Below are 17,042 nucleotides of genomic sequence, written 5' to 3'. Positions count from 1 at the left end.
GGAAAAATTATATTTATAAGAAGAAGAAAAGAAAGATGATTAGTCTTTTTGTGTGACTCAAAAGAAGGAAAAGAAACTAATTATACATTATTTACATTATCACGAGAGTCATTCAAAAGGGGAGAAACAAGAAACGTTGGAGGATATAATATAGGTGAAGAAAGAATACTGTTAAGTTTTTGAGAGGATGGACACATGGGACTTAAAAACAGTATCAGATGGAACCGACAAAAATCATGCACTATCTTACTCTCAACATTACACTCATATGCAGATGAAAAGTTTATCGAAGAATTATTTACATTTCCCCACCATATTTTCCCTATTTCCCTACGCACGCTCTCTTTCGGTCATATATCTATATCGACACTTTGTACTACTAATCCACTGCTTAAACTAAAATTGAAACAATCACTCTCCTAATCTACTCGAATCTCAAGCAATTTCCACAAAGATAAATTTGTTTTCTCCTAGAATTTTAAACTTTTAAAAAGTCAACGCCAAATACCAACATTAGGTACCTGTTAACAACAAAATGGTAATAAAGTAGTTTAATATAACAATTTTTTTTATAAATAGTTTCTCGCAAAAACTTAAAAGTTAAAGATAATTTAAGACAAAATTGTCTTGCATTTTAAGTTTTACGTTAATGTATTTTGAACCGTGCGCACCTTTCTCTAGATACGCCCGTGTGCACTGTCAAAGAATTGAAAGTTGAAACGAAAGGTTTTGAGTCTCAACTCTCAATTCTCAAATTACTCTCTCCCTCACTCGTCTCTTCTCCCCACCAAGGCACCAAATCACCTAAGTCCTATCACGCCACCGACCCACCGCGCGCCGCCCACTCTATCCTTTCTCATCCTCGTAAGTTTGTAAGCTCTCTTGCTTTTTTTTTTTTTGTAAATTCTGAAATTTTGAAGATGCAAAAAATAAAAGAGGCAAAATAACAATAAAAATCGGTCCAAAATCGGGACTGGATAAACATAGGAAAGAAGTTTGTAACCCTAATTCTCAAAATTCGAATCCGCTGTATTTGCTGCGATTGCAAGGCATTACATGGAAGTACTTATTTTACTATATATTTCAAGTTTCTAATTTAAATTTTGTAGTTTAGCATTCGATATTTGTGTAAAAAGTTTTCAATTTAATTCAATATATATTATGCTCACTCAATTTTTTTTAAAAAAAATCAGATTTTGGGGTTTAACGCCACTGATATGAACAAGTTTTGGTTCCTCCCGGAGAGGAATTAGGCAAAGCTGGAATTGAGAACTTTGAAGTGGTTTTTTTTGTCAATGATTAATTCCCGCCCTAAAAATTTCTTATAATCTCCCTAAATAGGTAGTATGGAACTTTCATCATATACTGATATGTAATATTTGGTTTCACCCTAAATTTGGACTGTCAATTGAAGGAGATATGTTTAGATTTTGCAGACTATAAATAACACAAATAGGGGAGTTTTGGTATTGCACAAAGGATCAAGATGTCATCAATCAGAAATGCAATCTCGAAAAGGGCGTATAAGGAGCGATCACAACCGTGAGTCTACTTAGTTTAGTTCCTCTAATTTAGCTTACTTCATGAAATCTTCTTTTGTTAATCATGTCTTTTTTCTTGTTGCGGAGCAGGGCTTCAAGGAAAAAGTTTGGGTTCCTTGAAAAGCACAAGGACTATGTCATCCGAGCAAGAGAATTCCATAAAAAAGAGGATACATTGCGAGTAAATATATTTCCTTTTCGTTTGAGTTCCTTTACTTGTTGAACATTTAAATGTCGATTGTTTGTTTTGGGAGTTGTGCTGTCGATTAACTGTTCATATGCATCTCTATAATTCTGAATTGGTATTTTTTCAGAGACTCAAAGAAAAGGCGGCGAATAGGAACCCTGATGAATTTTATTTTCGCATGATCAGAACTAAGACAGTAAATGGAGTCCATAGACCTGAGTGAGATTTATCTGTAGTGCTGCAAAAAATTTATTTTGTTTTTATTGTTCTGTAGTGTTCGTTTTGTTCTCATTATTTTATTTCTATGTAACCTTAGGAACGAAGCAAACAAGTATACACCTGAAGAACTTTTGTTGATGAAAACACAAGACATAGGTTATGTGCTTCAGAAAATCCAAAGTGAAAAGAAGGTAAGAGTATCTAGGGTAATATTGTGGATTTTCTGTATTCTTTTGTGAAGAGATACAAATGTTTGCTAACTTTCTTTGTGGTTTATGTTGTTGACTCTATGCTCTCTTTGTTTTCAGAAAGTTGAAAAGCTTAAAGCTATATTACACTCTTTGGATATTCGGCCCTCAAGCAAACACATTTACTATGCAGAGAACAGGTTTGTGCTTGATCCATTGAGTTTACGGGATGAGGCCGTGGGGGTTAAGGTGGGGACTGAGCATTCCCCCTTCCCCCTTTCTCCCTATTTTTCACTATTTAGACCAGTGGGTCTTCTCTTTCAGTATCCCTTGTGTTCATCCCTGTATTTGTCAGTCCCCTATGTCTGTGATATGCTTTGGTGCCTGTGAATTGAAATTCTTTAATGCTTTTCATCTTGCCCGTCTAAAGTGACCAAAGCCAAGTGCTAACTTAAGATCTCTAATTGAGGTGTCTGGAAACCTTTGTATCACAGTGAAGAGGCTAATGAGATACAATCAAGATCCTCAGATAAGGATGAGCTTCGTACATCAGGGTCTGTACCTTATGCTATCAAGAGGTAAAGGCTTTTTACATTTTATTTGTTGTTGTTTCTTGAATATTTTGGCACTTTTATCCTGCCCTTTTTTCCCTTGATACAGGAGGATTGATTATTTCAGTTAGATATTTGCTTTGCGCATCTCTTTTAGACCTTGTTTTGCTAATTGCATAAATTTGGGGAATGCTGAATTGAGCTGTCTTAAATTGTTTAAAAGGATAAGATACCTTATGGATTTTGAATCTTGAACTTGGAGGATGCTCAAATACCCATGTACCTTAAATATCTGGCCAACTTGCCGTGTGATCAAACTCAGAACTCAAGATGTTTGTGGGCCTTTATGAAAAGCATGACTGCAGGGTTTATAGGCTATAAGGGGTGTTAATTGATCCCTGTTTTCATATATATTGTAGTGTGGTACCACAATAATGGAAAAAGAGATGCAAGATTTGAAAGATTTTGATAGTGGGAGAATGATTTGTGATGAAGATTTGTACCACAATTGATAGCCTGGCTTTTAAAAATTTGTGATGAAGATTTGTCTCATATTTAAACATTAACCTACCTTTTCCAATTATGTAAAGAACATGCAATTAGAGAGGGCAATCCCTGACACGACCTGATAACACGACACGAACCCACTGACACGAATTGCCAGCACTACATGCAATGCATGCAAACTGCAGAGGAGAGGAAGATGGAGGTTTCTAGGACAATGGTGGTTGAATGGTTGTAATTTGGGTGTTGTTGTCGGTGTAGTGCGAAGAGGGGGTTTTATTAGATCAAAATAAGTGAATAGTGGTTATATGGTGGTGGGTTGGTTGACTTTAGTGGTATTGTGGTAGAGAAGTGGAGCTCTGGAACCTAATTATGAGGATCTCCTTTGTTTTTGAGGTAGGAGATAATGAGAATACAGAGAGACTCATGTTCACATGTTCATTGTTTGTGAGGAGGGTTTTACTTTGGGAGCAAGGATGTTTTGTGCTTGAGGAAGTAATGTTTGGGTTCATCTGATGTGTACTCATTCAATGAAGCTATTTTACTTGGTGGTGCTGAATGAGATGTCAGGATAAACAGTCACAAAGCTGTGTTAGACACCAATTAGTAAAGAGCTTGTCAGTATATGCTCCTTGGTTTTTCAAAATGGTACTCATCTAGAAGATTCAATTACATAATGTGGAACTCTTCATATTTTACATATAACAAATTGACTTCCTGACAAGTTTACAATCAACATTATATGAACCTTGGGAGGCTTTGCATAAGCCTAAAGAGTAAAGAAACCACTAGGCCACTGGCACAGTGTATATTTCCCACGTGAAATTGACGTTGAGAATTACTAAATTCAACAATTTGGAGACCTATGCTTGGTAGGCTAGTGATAGATTGCTATGATTCAAAATGCCTGGTGTGCTATTTTATATCATTATTTGCTAAAAATTGAATTTATGCATGGAGAAAAATATGATTACTATAAAGTACTCCCTATCATTTATTTCATTTCCTTTTATTTACAAGCTTTTGGCCTTCCTTTCAATCATTCCTTCAATAATATAAAATAGGTGCCATATTTTTATTAATATTTCTTATCTTTTTGTTGCTAATTGCATTATTTGATAGTATTAGTTATAATATCTGATGAATAGATTTTTATTAATCTTAGAATGAGAAATTATTTTTCATTTTCAATGAATCTTTTGCAGTAATTTTTCCTTTTTCTCTTTAAAGAGATCGCATGGGTGAAGGCGACTTGGAGTGGTGGGGTGAGTTGTACTGGGGTGAAGAGGATTGCACATTGAGGGCGTCGATGCTTCCTTATATAAAATCTTCTCCCCTGTACAACGACATTTTGCCCATGACTTTAGCTCATTTTAATAATATTCTTTAATGTTCTGAGCATTAGACCTACTGTTTTCCTTCACCTTGATTAGACAAAGATAGACTCCCCATATCGAGAAAGTCCTTTACTAAGTCTCTATACGCTTCAAACTCTAGAAATTATTTTGCTACAAGATGTGGTGAATGATTCACCACAACATTGAATCAAAACAATGGGGCCATGAGGGTCGTAAACTTGTTGAGTTAGCTCCAACTTTAACTCCAACCTCAACATGCTTGAGGCATAGGGCTCCCAAAGAATATCATTCTTTATGCAAGGGGAAAATGTAGTCTAATTATTAGTAAAAAGAATTCTCTTCAAATAAGAACTTTGAAAGAAAAGAAGTCTGTTTCGGGGCGTCTTCGGGGTCTATCGCATCAGTAAGTTGGCTAAAGACTTGTTGCGCCAACTCCTTATACTCCTCGTGTTATGGCAGATCCAGTTAAGAGCATCCAAACCGGAGGTAAGAGAAGCGTCGATAGCCCAATTCTCTTAACTTTAATATCCAATTTCTTTTGAAGTTTGGGTATGTGGTATATAAAAAAGGCCTTAGAAAATAAATGCATTGAAAATACCAATTAAAATCTAAGTTGTGAAAAAATATATCAACATAAACTAAAAATAAAAAGGATAAAATAAATAAATAAATTACATTACCACAACAGTCGAGGTTTTGCACTTAATGGATTTCTTGTTATTCGATCTAGTTCATGTCGTGGTAGAGAAAAGCCAACAATGCTTCTTCCCACGCATACGAGTTCACATCATTTACATATGAGCTCAGGCGAATATGACCATTGTGGGACGGGATGATCATGCAATGCATAACCATTAGGACAACATTCATCCTTTTCTATCTTGGGCTCCCCCATGCTTGTTGCAATTGTTTGTAGATTAGTTAAAGAAATAGATTGGCATGCAACTATGCGGAGTGAACTTAGTCATTCATTCCCAGACACTGGATTGAAGGCTTGCAAATCTTGATTATCATTGGGGTTCACCGCTTGCCCACTGTAGAAAATTCGGTTAGAAAGAGGACATCCTCTAATGTAGGGTTCATTCTGATCCGCTAATCATCGTAAACAAAAGTGAACCCATAAGCACCCTTATCTTCATCTATCACATTATAGTAGTCTATTGTTTATGAAATTAGAGCACTCAAAGAATATTAGTCTTTGCTCTCAGTTTCATGCACACCTTCAATAAACGGGGAAGGCAGCTATCATTGTCATTAGATGCGATGACTTCATCTATGGTATCCTTAAACCTATCATCCAACCGTGCATAAAATTTGCAAACTTTAGGAATTCGGCTTCCTACCCTCATTTCCTACAATAATAAACATCTCCATTTAGCACATGCAATGCCAAAGTTCTTAAGAACATACGGTTACCATCCTATCACCCAAACTGTTCTCCTTTTAAATTCACTACAGGATACCATCACCCAAACCGTTCTTTCAATCAAAATTTTTAATTTCCAAATTAAATTTACAAAATAAGCGAAAAATGAATATAAACAACCCCACATTTAAAACCCCTGAATCGTATAATTCACAGAATATAAACAAAACAATTAAAGAAAATACCTTTTGCGATTAGATTAGTATCACTTATATAGATATGAAAGAAGTATTCACTCCTTGCCGTATGAGAATCCGAGTCTATTCAGGAATTTTGCCGTATGGAAGAAAATCAGATTCCGATGCTTTTGCAATTGGGGTTATGAGGAAAGCTATGGGGGAAGCTATGGAGGTTACAAGAACGAGAATGAAAGTTTTGGAGGTTATGAGGGAAGCTATGGGGGAAGCACAAAATAAAATGTTGTGAGGGAAGCTAGGGAGGTTACGAGAACGAGCACAAAATAATATGTTATGGGGGAAGCACAAAATAAAATGTTATGGGAGGTAAGGTCAGGGGTTTGAAACACCTGTGGACATATATAGCACTTCGAGTAGATTTGTGATTTCTATAATTCAGTCTTGGTGATGCTGAAAGCTTAAATTTTAGGACTAGTGTAATATTGGGTGCATCCTCTTCACCTGACTTATGCCAAACTGATCTTATTGGAGCTTATTTCTATAACCTATTGGTCCTTTTGTGAACTTATCTGATCTTATATTTCCGAAATTTATCTTTTGAAGGTGAAGATAACACACCCTAATGTTAGTATAATGTGATCTAGGTCATCCATAAAAGCTTTGGTGATATTTGATGGCTTTCTAGTGATCTCTACTGTTTCTTGCTTGTCCATTGCAATATTTGAATTAATGCTTAAAGGATTTCAGGCATCTTATAACTTATCCTATGTTGAATATATTACATTTTCTTGGATAGAAAAACAGATGCTTCTTATAGGGAGCTAGAGGCAAGAATGAAAAGAATTGAAGATTTGGAAAAGGTCCATGCAGAGATGGCTTTGCAGAAAGAGCTACAGGTATCAATTCACACTTTTATTATGATCTCATTCATCATTTATTACTATTAGTACCTGCCAAAAATGAACAATTATGGCTATGGCTTATGATTTTGCTAGGAACTCAGTGAGATTAGTGAAAAATTATAAAAACTGCAAATATAAATTAAAGGGGTAGATTGTATTGCTAATTGGAGTAATTAGATCAACGAAATATTCACATTCAATAGGTGGACTCTCCATTTTATTTCATTTTTCTATATTTTCTAGATAGTTCTTTCTGCAGCCTCTTCCTCTTATTTTACTCATTGATCTTTATTATTCTACTAACAAACTTCTGTAAAAAGACCCTTAGGATCTCTGACGATGACTATCTCTGACATCATACAATATCTTCTGACTAATTCAACGTATTCCTTTTACCTACTTGTCCCTAGATGGCTTTCTTGTATAAATAAATTTAATAGGCAGTTTAGGTGGATACTATGCAGCATTCCCTAAAGTTAGCTGGCCAAGGAAATGCTATACACTACTATTACTCTGCAGGAAGGTGCTCGCCATGCTCATATCTGAGCTGAATTTTACAGGACTTTTAATTTTGTATGAACCATGATCAACAAATAGCTTGCCATGCTAATTTCTGACCCTAAGTTAACAGGAATGAAATGCAGATAACTATGATCAAAGAATATGTGATTCAATTAGTTGATATCATAACTAAAAATATTTCTTTTCTTCTTCGCATTTGCAACAAAATATGTCAGCCTTTGATAAAATTGGCTTTTCATTTTAGAAATTTACTATTCACCCTCATATTAGAGGGTAGTGTTGCCTCTTGCCTGATATTCATTGCTGAATCCCTCAAATATAGGCATCATGTGAATACATCCTAGGTTTAAGGGACTCACGACCTGTTTGGTAGTTGGTCATAAATGGTGGTTATGGGAATGAATTTGTGTTTAAATGTGTGAAAATATCATTATCCATTCCAATGGTAATGCTAATTTATCCTAAAGTGTCCACTTTCCTTTTGAATTTTCATTCACATCCAATACCATCTTGTAGGTGGTAATGAGTGGTAATGAAAATTGCTTCCCCTTGGAGACAAAAACATAAGTTTAGGGGTGAGATTGCTTGCCCATGGAGAAAAAATGCCTCCCCATAGAGATTTTAAGGGTTATTCCCCTAATAAAATTACACATAAAATTCATTTCCATTACCGTAATTTATTAACGACTACCAAACGGACAGTCAGTTGTCATCTTCTCGATTGCAGAAAAGTTTCATGGGGAATATCAAATATGTTTTCCTGTTCTTTGTTATCCCTTGATCCTTAGCTCAAGGGTTGTGTTTGAGGTATTGACGATTTGAGTTTTTGTACTTGTATTGATGCAGAAGAAGGGTAGGAAACGCAAACTACGGGAAGATGAGATCGTTTGCCCCACCTCTAGGTCAGTGTACAAGTGGCGTACAGAACGGAAGCGATAAATAAAGTTTAACATATATACAATATTATGACAGAATGTTCTGGATGTACGGGATGCAATTTTTGGTCCAATTATGATTACCCTAGTCTTTAGTGGTGAGATATACCCTAGTTGAATTACCTGTCTGGCTATCTCACAGTCACAGTATCAGGGGTTGCCTGCACTGTAGTCTTCCTAAGTTAATTAGTTCGAGGTTCATACGGTGACATTATCAGAATGGAGTGAGATGCACATTAGGACTTATGAGCTGAATTAGTCTCCTAGAAGCTGTACAATGTTGTATTAATCAAAATTGCGCATCTTAGATGTTTTATGGTGTCAAATGTGATAGTGATACTTGTTTGAATTGCTTATCCTATTCCTGCTCGAGTAAGCTACACGCATCTGGCACATTTCTGGCATTATCAAGTAGCAAAAATCTGAATGACCTGGCGACTTCAGTGATATAGAGGAAATTGGGCCTTATGGAAAGACTAAACTTGTGACTTTTGCATTATACGGGTGAAAATCTGTCATATAAAAACTAATAGTTCTTTGTCAGAATAAACCGTGTAATTTAAAATTTTATAATAAACTAATCATAACCAATAATTAATCAAAAAAATTATGAATTATGGAGAGATTATATTTTCATAATATCAACAATATTTTGTACATATCATTTGAAGTTTCCTTTTTATAACTTTTACATACTCCCTTTGATTTTAAGTAGATGGTGTAACTTTTTTTTGGCCTCCCACTTGGGATCTCTTGGTAAGGAGGGTCTTACTGAACCAGCATCTATTGCAGGTCAGCTAAGTGAGTTACACCAGGTTAACGCTTGAGAGTAAGGGTATTAAAGTAATTCCTATTTCCAAGCACAAGTAGGTAGTGGGGCTCAAACTTGTGACATCAAAATCACAAGGTGAGTTCCCCACCACCTCCACCAAGCAAGCTCAGTAATAGTCTAATAGATGGTGCAACTTGACTTGTATATTTGTCAATGTATAACTTTGACCATTAATATCTCTAATTATCTATTTGTTTTATAGAGAAGTAATGATATTTAAAATATATGTTGAGAAAAATTCAACATGTTGTATGATATGGTTTTTATACATCTTTTTAATGGTAAGAAAAATAGGAAGAGTTAGGAGACTCTTAGTACAAGGGGAAGTCATAATATATGGGTTACAAGGATAGAATTTAAAGCAGGAGGATTACATGTTTCAATGAAAAAACTAATAAGAATTAGCTAAATGCCCAAAGGCAATCCAATCTACAGCGTTGTTTGCCTCTTTGTAGATGGGACAGATGTTCTAGCTATTAAATGTAGTAAGTGAGAATTGAACATCTTCAATTATGTTCGCAATTTAATTTGTTACACGACTTTTCATACACCTTTGATTGAGTTTACGACTAGAAGTTGTCTCCCTCGATTAAAATATCTTGAATCCTTTCTTGAGTGGCTAAGAGAATACCTTATTGTATAGTCGTTGTTTCCGCTGCGTATGCTTGGGTATTTCCAAGGTCCTAGGTGCAAGTCTTGAGAGTTTTCCACAGGTGATCTTGAATGATTATCCAACTGATGAGGATCGAACAAAACTGTCGAAATTGAGTTTGAAGAAGGATTGGGGGGGCTCCACACGACGAATATGGAATTGTTGTGGTGAGGATTGCAGGATTGATGAGTGGAGAGATAGAATGGTGTACCTATGTGACAACGGTCAATTGAAGTTCTTAGATGCCATTATGTGTGATATATGAAAGCTCTATGCAGAATGCGATGTAAATTCAATTTATCATTGTTAAATGTGATATCATTACGTTCTTTCTATGTACTTTTAAATTACCAAACTAAGCTTGGCCTAGTGGTTGGCATTGTGGTACTTAACCTTGAGGTTAGGATTTCAATTCTCACTAGGGGCACTTTGAGGGTAGGGATTTTCCGTACCCTCCCCCTTACTCTCAGAGTCTCCAATCCGTTAACCTAGATTGTGTTGACCTATCCAATGTTCTGATCTGGTACGACAATTAATCTTACCAATCAAAAAAAATCTTCAAATTAAAAAGCTAAATTTGGAGGTTAGCCATTTTTAAGAGATGAAGGGCGGAAAGGAGGGGAGCATGAGGGGAATGAAAATGAATCCATTTTTTGACTTTCGGGTGGTCTTAAAGCTTCCTAATATTAATGCATTGACAAAAAAAAAGGTGGTACAATTGTAGGCTTCCTAATATTACTAATGTGTTTGATTTTAAAGTACTTTGATTGTTTTTTATATTTTAAGTATGAAGTTCAGTTATATGTTTTCCGCTGCAAAATTCTGAATAAGCCGATACGTATCACATGGGCGATAATGCTATGATGATTCTCTAAGTTTTAAATTAAAAAGGTATTTTTGAAAAGAGAGAATTATTGAGGTGTCACAGACTCGCCACCAAGAAGCACCACCTCTATTTAATCCAAAGTTCAATCCTATTAACATCCATAGTAAAAGTGAGGGAAAGAATGAAAAAATAAATAAAGAATAACAATATAAGAAGTTGCTAACCTGAATAATCTTTCTTCACAAAAGTAATTAGAACAAAGGATATGTGCTACTAAGAAGAACAAAGCTTGTCTCTAAATCTCATGACTGAAAAATTAAAACAAATTAGATATTCTGCATATAAATCAAAGAGGAAAGAAAAATCATTCATGAGTCTTAGAGAATAAAATCGTTACTTTTACTAGCTGGTAGTAGTATGCTACTCACTACATATTCTCTTTTTTCATTTGCTAAGTACTTGTGTATTTCTTCTCCTACAACCATCACGCCAATAAAAAAAAATTCATAAGAAGGCTAGTACTTTTTAAAGTTTAAAATGAAAGAAAGTGAACAATTTCATTAGAGGGTTGGAACAATTTTACTTGTATTGTGATATGTTATATTTGTTTCAAATTTTCAAGATCTCCATCAAAGAAACTGACCCTTATATATTTAGGGGACGTTTGGTTCAATATTGTGGAATGGAAAGGGAATGCAATTGTATAAGAAAAGGAAAGGAAATGTAATAGTAATTGTTACTTTTATGAGGTATTTGGTTCAATCAAGTAATGGAATCACTTATTAGAAACTTGTTTTTCTTGTTGCTTGGCTAGATATGAAATTACAAAGTATATTTATCCAACAACTATATGTAATACATTATACCATTATGTAGATAAATTTTTCAGAATAGGTGACAATATTGTATTATTATTTCTAAAAAAATTAAACTTGCAAAAAGTAATTATATAAAATACAAAGCAGAGATTGATGTGTCGTTACATAGCATCATCTGGAAATTTCTCAATAAAAATCATGATTTATGGAGACAGAGAAGAGTATCGTCCTAGAAAAACAGAGGAGAAAGAATGTCCCAAAAAACAGAGGAATAAATGCCGGGACCATAATGCCACTTGGGTCGAGGGTTTTCAAGCATCTACCTTTACCCTATCTGCATTTGAAGCTGAAGTGAAAGCTATTCTATTTGCCTTGCGTTGGATAAGAACAAATAGATGGAAAATTGTGATAGTTTCTACTGATTGTCTTCGAGCTACAATGACCATACTACAAGGAAAAAATTTTAATAACAATGAATCAAATGAAATTGCTATGTGCAGGGAGTTGCTCCAAGATCGCGGAGACATTAGACTGCAATTTGAAGGAAGAGGAACAAACAAGTTAGCTGATAGCGTGGCTAGGAATGCCAAGGGGAAAACTAATGGTTTTAATAACTTATGTATTTTGAGTACCCCTCCCTCGGTTTGTAATAGTACTTATTTGGATGATAAAACTTTTGCTTTAGGCAGGTATTCTAACCCGATAGGGCATAATAGTGACCCACAAACGGATGTATCGAACCGTATTTTAATTAATGATTAGTTGTTCCTTCTTCCACAAAAAAAAAAAAATTGAGGAAAGGGAGAGTGTGTGAGGGAAAATGTGAGGTGAGAGTCCTAGAGGATGATTGAGGAAGGTAATGGAAACTGTTACCTCAGTCTTGGGAGCAATATCAATTCGGTAGTATTGGTTAACATCAAGGAGTGGAAACGATTTACCAACCCCTCAAACCAAACAAGCAATAACGTAAACCCTTATCCGATTCTGTTTTGCAGCCATAAATATTGTCTACCAAAGAGAAAGTCGCGGCGCATACCCGGTATTGGTAGGCAGTTATCAATACCGGGGTATTTTCGTAAATTCAACGCAAAAAGACAGATGTTGACTTCAGCAATTAGTTTTCTGGACTTGTTGACTTAGGCAAATAGATTTTTAGGTTAAGAGAGAGACAGAGAGTTGAAAAAAACCAGAGGAATAACCAGAGAATGTCTGAAAGGAAGAGAGAAATAGGAAGAATTCCTCAAAAGTAATTAACAGAAGAGAATTGTGGTATTTAAAATTGTCAATTTGCAACGATGATGAGCAGGATGATGATTTGCGAAGGAGAAGGAGGAGAAAATGTTAGCACAGAGGAGAATAGCGATGGAAAGAATGTAAGTGAAAAAAGGTTTGAGTTTGTTAAATTTGTGGCATGCATGGTGTGTAAGAAGGGTTGCCTTTGGTGAATTTTTCAATGAATTTTGTTTCGCATTTATTGTTGATGAAAAGGGAATGTGAATTTAATAGGTTGGCAGAAAATTGTAAAATTTTTGAGGGCAAAGAATTGAATGTTGTTATGTATTATGTATAATTATGTATAAGAAAACAAAATTTGTGTTGATGATAATAAATAAGCAGCAGCATTGATTTTAGAAGTAAATAGGGCACCATTAATAAGCAACAGCATTGATTATATTTTGAGTAGTAATATTTATGATAAAACAGTTGTATGGGTGTGCATTAAATATGTTACATATTTCTGACATATGAATTTTGTAAAATTGTGTTCTTCATGAATAGGGTCCTGAATTGTATGAGATTAACGGAGAAATGTATGTTGGGGAAGGTGATGTGGTAGAGTCATTACATGTTGAGGGTAATGATATAGTAGCTGTTACTCCGAAGGGGAGAGTAACTGGATGTAGAATAGGTGAGGTTAGTGTGTTATCCCCCCGTATGTTGGTATGGTATTTCCTAGTTGGGAAGGGATTGATAGCTATTATAAAAAATATGGTAAGCAAGAAGGGTTTGGTGTTGTTCGGGCATCTTCGGCATTTAGACAAAAGAAAGTAGGTGAAGAAAGGAAATGGCGTAATGGGTCATGGACATGTGAATGTTATGGTAAGCCTGAAAGTAAGAAAAGAGTCAGTGGTTCGATGTTTGTGACGGATTCACTGGTTAGTGATGAAAGTGGTGTGAAGAAGTCAAAGAAGTGTCAATGTCCTGCCATGATCTATGCAAGTTTGAATGAAGATGATGAGTGGGTGATTAAGAGGGTTGTGTTAGAACACTTAAACCATGATCCTACACCATCAAAGTCCCGACACATAAGTATGTATCGCAAAGAGGAGTTGTTAAATCATGTAAGGAGAAAGCTATTCAATGATTATAATTCAGGAGTGAAGATACCCCAAATACATGATTGTTTGGCTAGAGAGAGGAATGGTGTTGAGAATTGGGTCGTAACGGAAAGAGATTTGCGCAATGAAGTTAGCAAGGTTAAGAGGCTGAGGCTTAGGGATGGTGATGCTAACGCGATGCTTGAGTATTTCAATAAATGACTGCAAATAATCAGAATTTCTTTCATATGCATAGGTTGGATGAGAATAATTACTTAAAGGACATAATGTGGGTTGATGCTAGGAGCAGAGTTGCATATGAGGAGTTTGGTGATGTGGTTTGCTTTGACTCTACTTACCTCACTAATGAATATGAGCTTCCATTTTCTAATTTTGTTGGTGTAAATCACCATGGGCAAAGTATTCTACTTGGTTGTGCTCTAGTCTCTCATGAAAATACTGAGACGTTTGAGTGGCTATTTAGGACTTGGCTTATATGTATGGGTGGTAAGTCTCCTGGTGGGATATTGACTGACCAATGTGCAGCAATGCGCAAAGCGTTGCGGACATATGCCTAATGCTCGTCACCGTTGGTGTCTTTGGCATATCACTGAAAAATTTTGTGCAAAACTAGGAATGATTGAGGGGTATGAATATTTCAAGGATGAGCTTTTGAATGCCATATACGATAGCTTGGAACCGGAAGAGTTTGAGGGGAATTGGAGTGCAGTTATATCGAAGTACAAGAAGTTGTCCTCTAATGAGTGGCTGGCAGGTTAGTTATGAAGTTGTCGTAAATTCTTTTGCATAATCATAGTTATTAATAGAGTTATGCTTATGTTTAATTTAATATGAATAAATTTGCATAAGTTTAATTTAGTATAAATAAAAAAAATGTGAGAATGTGATGAGTAGGCAGCAGTGCTTTGTGCTTCACAGTAGCATGGCAGTGCAGCAACAGTGCATACATAAGTATAAATAATTGCATGAGTAGCATCACAGTAGCATCACAGATGTGGTAAAATGTGAGCTGATGTGATCTTCTGCTGTAGGTTTATATCGAGAGAGGGAGATGTGGGTCCCTGCTTACCTAAGGCACATGTTTTGGGCGGGAATGAAAACAACACAAAGAGTGGAAAGCATGAATAGTTTCTTCGACGGGTTTGTAAATAAACATACGAGGTTGTATGAGTTTGCTGAGCGTTATTGTGAAGCAATGGAAGTACGGGCGAACACAGAGAAGCTTGCAGACGCAAATTTTGGAAAATATGTCCGTGAACTAGTGACTGATTTTGCGGTAGAGAAAGTTTTCCAGCGTGTATACACTGATTCTAAATTCAAGGAGGTGCAACGAGAGTGCAATAGAACAATATATTTAATGTTCCATGGGAAGAATGTTATATCTGATAACATTGTAGAACATTTTGTGGAGGATAGAGTATGGATTCGATGTCGGGAAACAAAGAAGGAAATTCCTTCGAAGAAAAAGCGGACATACAAGATTAGGGTGGACTTGGTGTTGCATGACGTGAGCTGTTCATGTAAATTATTTGAGTGTCATGGAATAATGTGTCGGCACACCATCATGGCATATGAGATGCATGATAAGTTGGAGGTCGCTGAGAAGTATATACTTAGGCGTTGGAGGAAAGACGTGCAGAGGAAGCACACAAGGGTGAAGGTTGCGTATCATGATCCTTTGAAAACAGATGAGGTACGTCGTTATGATTTTATAATGGAGAAGTTTGTTCCTATTTGTGAGAATGCATCGGTGTATGAGGAAAATATATCTGTATGCGTGGAGTTGCTTGATTTGTTGTCAATCAGGGTAAGTGAGAGTAGTGCCATGGTTTTGAGGCAGTTGAATGGAGAGGTCGAGGATGATATAAATCCATCCTCAGTAGGTAAGAAGAAGAAGTGCACCCCTGAATCAGTGAACAAGGGGGGTTTGAAAAAAAGCAAAGATGCGGAGAAGGTTAATGTGAAAGACCCCCCATGTCGAATGTTGCCTCACAGAACTCGTGATGTTCGATTCTACGGTGCTGTTGAAAAAGCAATAAAGAAGAAATGTCGGAAAGGGAAGAAAGGGACAGTGACGAAGAAGAAGAGGGGTACTCCATCGCTGGACATGCAGCTGGGTGAGAGTGGTTGAATGGTTCACCAATGTTGAACCCGTATGCTTTAAAGGTAATTTCGCAGTAGTATAAATAACAGAAAGTGTGTGATATATTTTGAAGTATTGTATGTAATATATTTCTGAAGTAATATATTTTTGAAGTAATGTATGTAACACTGTGTAGACACCGGAAAGCGGAGGCGGCGATATGAGCATGACAGTTGGGTCTGCCATTACAGCAACACCAAGTGGTGGTTTTGGTGTATCGATGGAGGTATTCCAATGTTATAAGTTTTGTAGTTATAAGTTTTGTTTTATGTTATGCAAATTGTTAATGAAAAATTGGTGCAATTCTTAACAGTTAGGAGAATCGCACAGTGGTATTCCAATGTTAGATGCAGATGGGTCGATAGGGTACTTTACGCGGCTGCTTAGTAGCGGAGGAGTTGGGAGTGAATTCACTAGTGCATCTGTTGCGGGGTCTAATGCATAGTTGAATATTTGCAAAGATTCAAAAACTTGGAAATTTTTTGTAAAGATTAAAAAGTAGCAAATGTCGCATAGTACATTTTTTGTAAAGTTGCAAATGTCTCGCATATAGGTTATTAAGAGAGTAAAGAAATTTTTTGTAAAGTTGCAAGCAATCTGTGATTGATTGAGAAATGAAAATCAGTGACTTGCAATTTATTGTAAATAGCCCACATTTCATTCATTGAGTTTGTGGGAAGTGAGTTGAATTTTGTTGTAAATAGCCCACATTTCAGTCACTGAATTTTGTTGTAAATAGCCCACATTTCAGTCACTGACTTTGTGGGAATTTCATTGAGTTGGGCCAATACCAAACGTGAAAGCACAAATGTTAAGGCAGATAAAAAACAAAGGAGTGACACTAAGGCAAGAAAGGGGCCTAATAAAATAAACAAAGCAGGCCAATAAACAATGAATGGCAAGAAAGAATTAGATGGGATTAAATTGGCCTAATATTTGATGGGCGCCTCTAATGAAGATTA

At 35.9% G+C, this 17,042-nt stretch overlaps 2 protein-coding genes across 7 annotated transcripts; both read left to right on the top strand.

Moving 5' to 3' along the window:
* Window positions 1-687: 687 nt before the first annotated feature.
* LOC104902950 (probable U3 small nucleolar RNA-associated protein 11) lies at window positions 688-8,819 on the top strand. 6 transcript variants are annotated; one of them, XM_010690898.4, is made up of 9 exons: window positions 688-864; window positions 1,437-1,542; window positions 1,632-1,722; window positions 1,856-1,947; window positions 2,045-2,138; window positions 2,256-2,335; window positions 2,630-2,713; window positions 6,908-7,007; window positions 8,382-8,819. In XM_010690898.4, the coding sequence occupies exons 2-9, from the start codon at window positions 1,487-1,489 to the stop codon at window positions 8,472-8,474; spliced, it is 690 nt and encodes a 229-aa protein (XP_010689200.2). In that variant the 5' UTR covers window positions 688-864; window positions 1,437-1,486; the 3' UTR covers window positions 8,475-8,819. The 6 variants fall into 6 exon arrangements, with proteins under 6 accessions (XP_010689200.2, XP_010689199.2, XP_019107346.2 ...); XM_010690897.4 differs by having other exon boundaries at window positions 1,428-1,542; XM_019251801.3 differs by having other exon boundaries at window positions 688-872.
* A 5,315-nt stretch (window positions 8,820-14,134) lies between these two features.
* LOC104896683 (protein FAR1-RELATED SEQUENCE 6-like) lies at window positions 14,135-16,068 on the top strand. The gene is made up of 3 exons (XM_010683453.3): window positions 14,135-14,423; window positions 14,551-14,691; window positions 14,969-16,068. The coding sequence occupies exons 1-3, from the start codon at window positions 14,135-14,137 to the stop codon at window positions 16,066-16,068; spliced, it is 1,530 nt and encodes a 509-aa protein (XP_010681755.3).
* The last annotated feature ends 974 nt before the right edge of the window (window positions 16,069-17,042 follow it).

Source organism: Beta vulgaris, chromosome 9 (genome assembly GCF_026745355.1).
Source record: "Beta vulgaris subsp. vulgaris cultivar EL10 chromosome 9, EL10.2, whole genome shotgun sequence".
Classification (NCBI taxonomy): Eukaryota; Viridiplantae; Streptophyta; class Magnoliopsida; order Caryophyllales; family Amaranthaceae; genus Beta; species Beta vulgaris.
The sequence above is the reverse complement of the archived record's forward strand: the minus strand, read 5'-3'. Positions and strand labels throughout refer to the sequence as shown.

Excerpts from the sequence above, each read along its gene's own strand:
- LOC104902950 (XM_010690898.4), top strand. The coding sequence starts at position 1,487 with ATGTCATCAATCAGAAATGCAATCTCGAAAAGGGCGTATAAGGAGCGA. Across the intron at positions 1,543-1,631 it reads TATAAGGAGCGATCACAACC|GGCTTCAAGGAAAAAGTTTG; the intron begins GTGAGTCTACTT and ends GTTGCGGAGCAG. Across the intron at positions 1,948-2,044 it reads AATGGAGTCCATAGACCTGA|GAACGAAGCAAACAAGTATA; the intron begins GTGAGATTTATC and ends ATGTAACCTTAG.
- LOC104896683 (XM_010683453.3), top strand. The coding sequence starts at position 14,135 with ATGACTGCAAATAATCAGAATTTCTTTCATATGCATAGGTTGGATGAG. Across the intron at positions 14,424-14,550 it reads TTGGCTTATATGTATGGGTG|GAATGATTGAGGGGTATGAA; the intron begins GTAAGTCTCCTG and ends GTGCAAAACTAG. Across the intron at positions 14,692-14,968 it reads CTCTAATGAGTGGCTGGCAG|GTTTATATCGAGAGAGGGAG; the intron begins GTTAGTTATGAA and ends CTTCTGCTGTAG.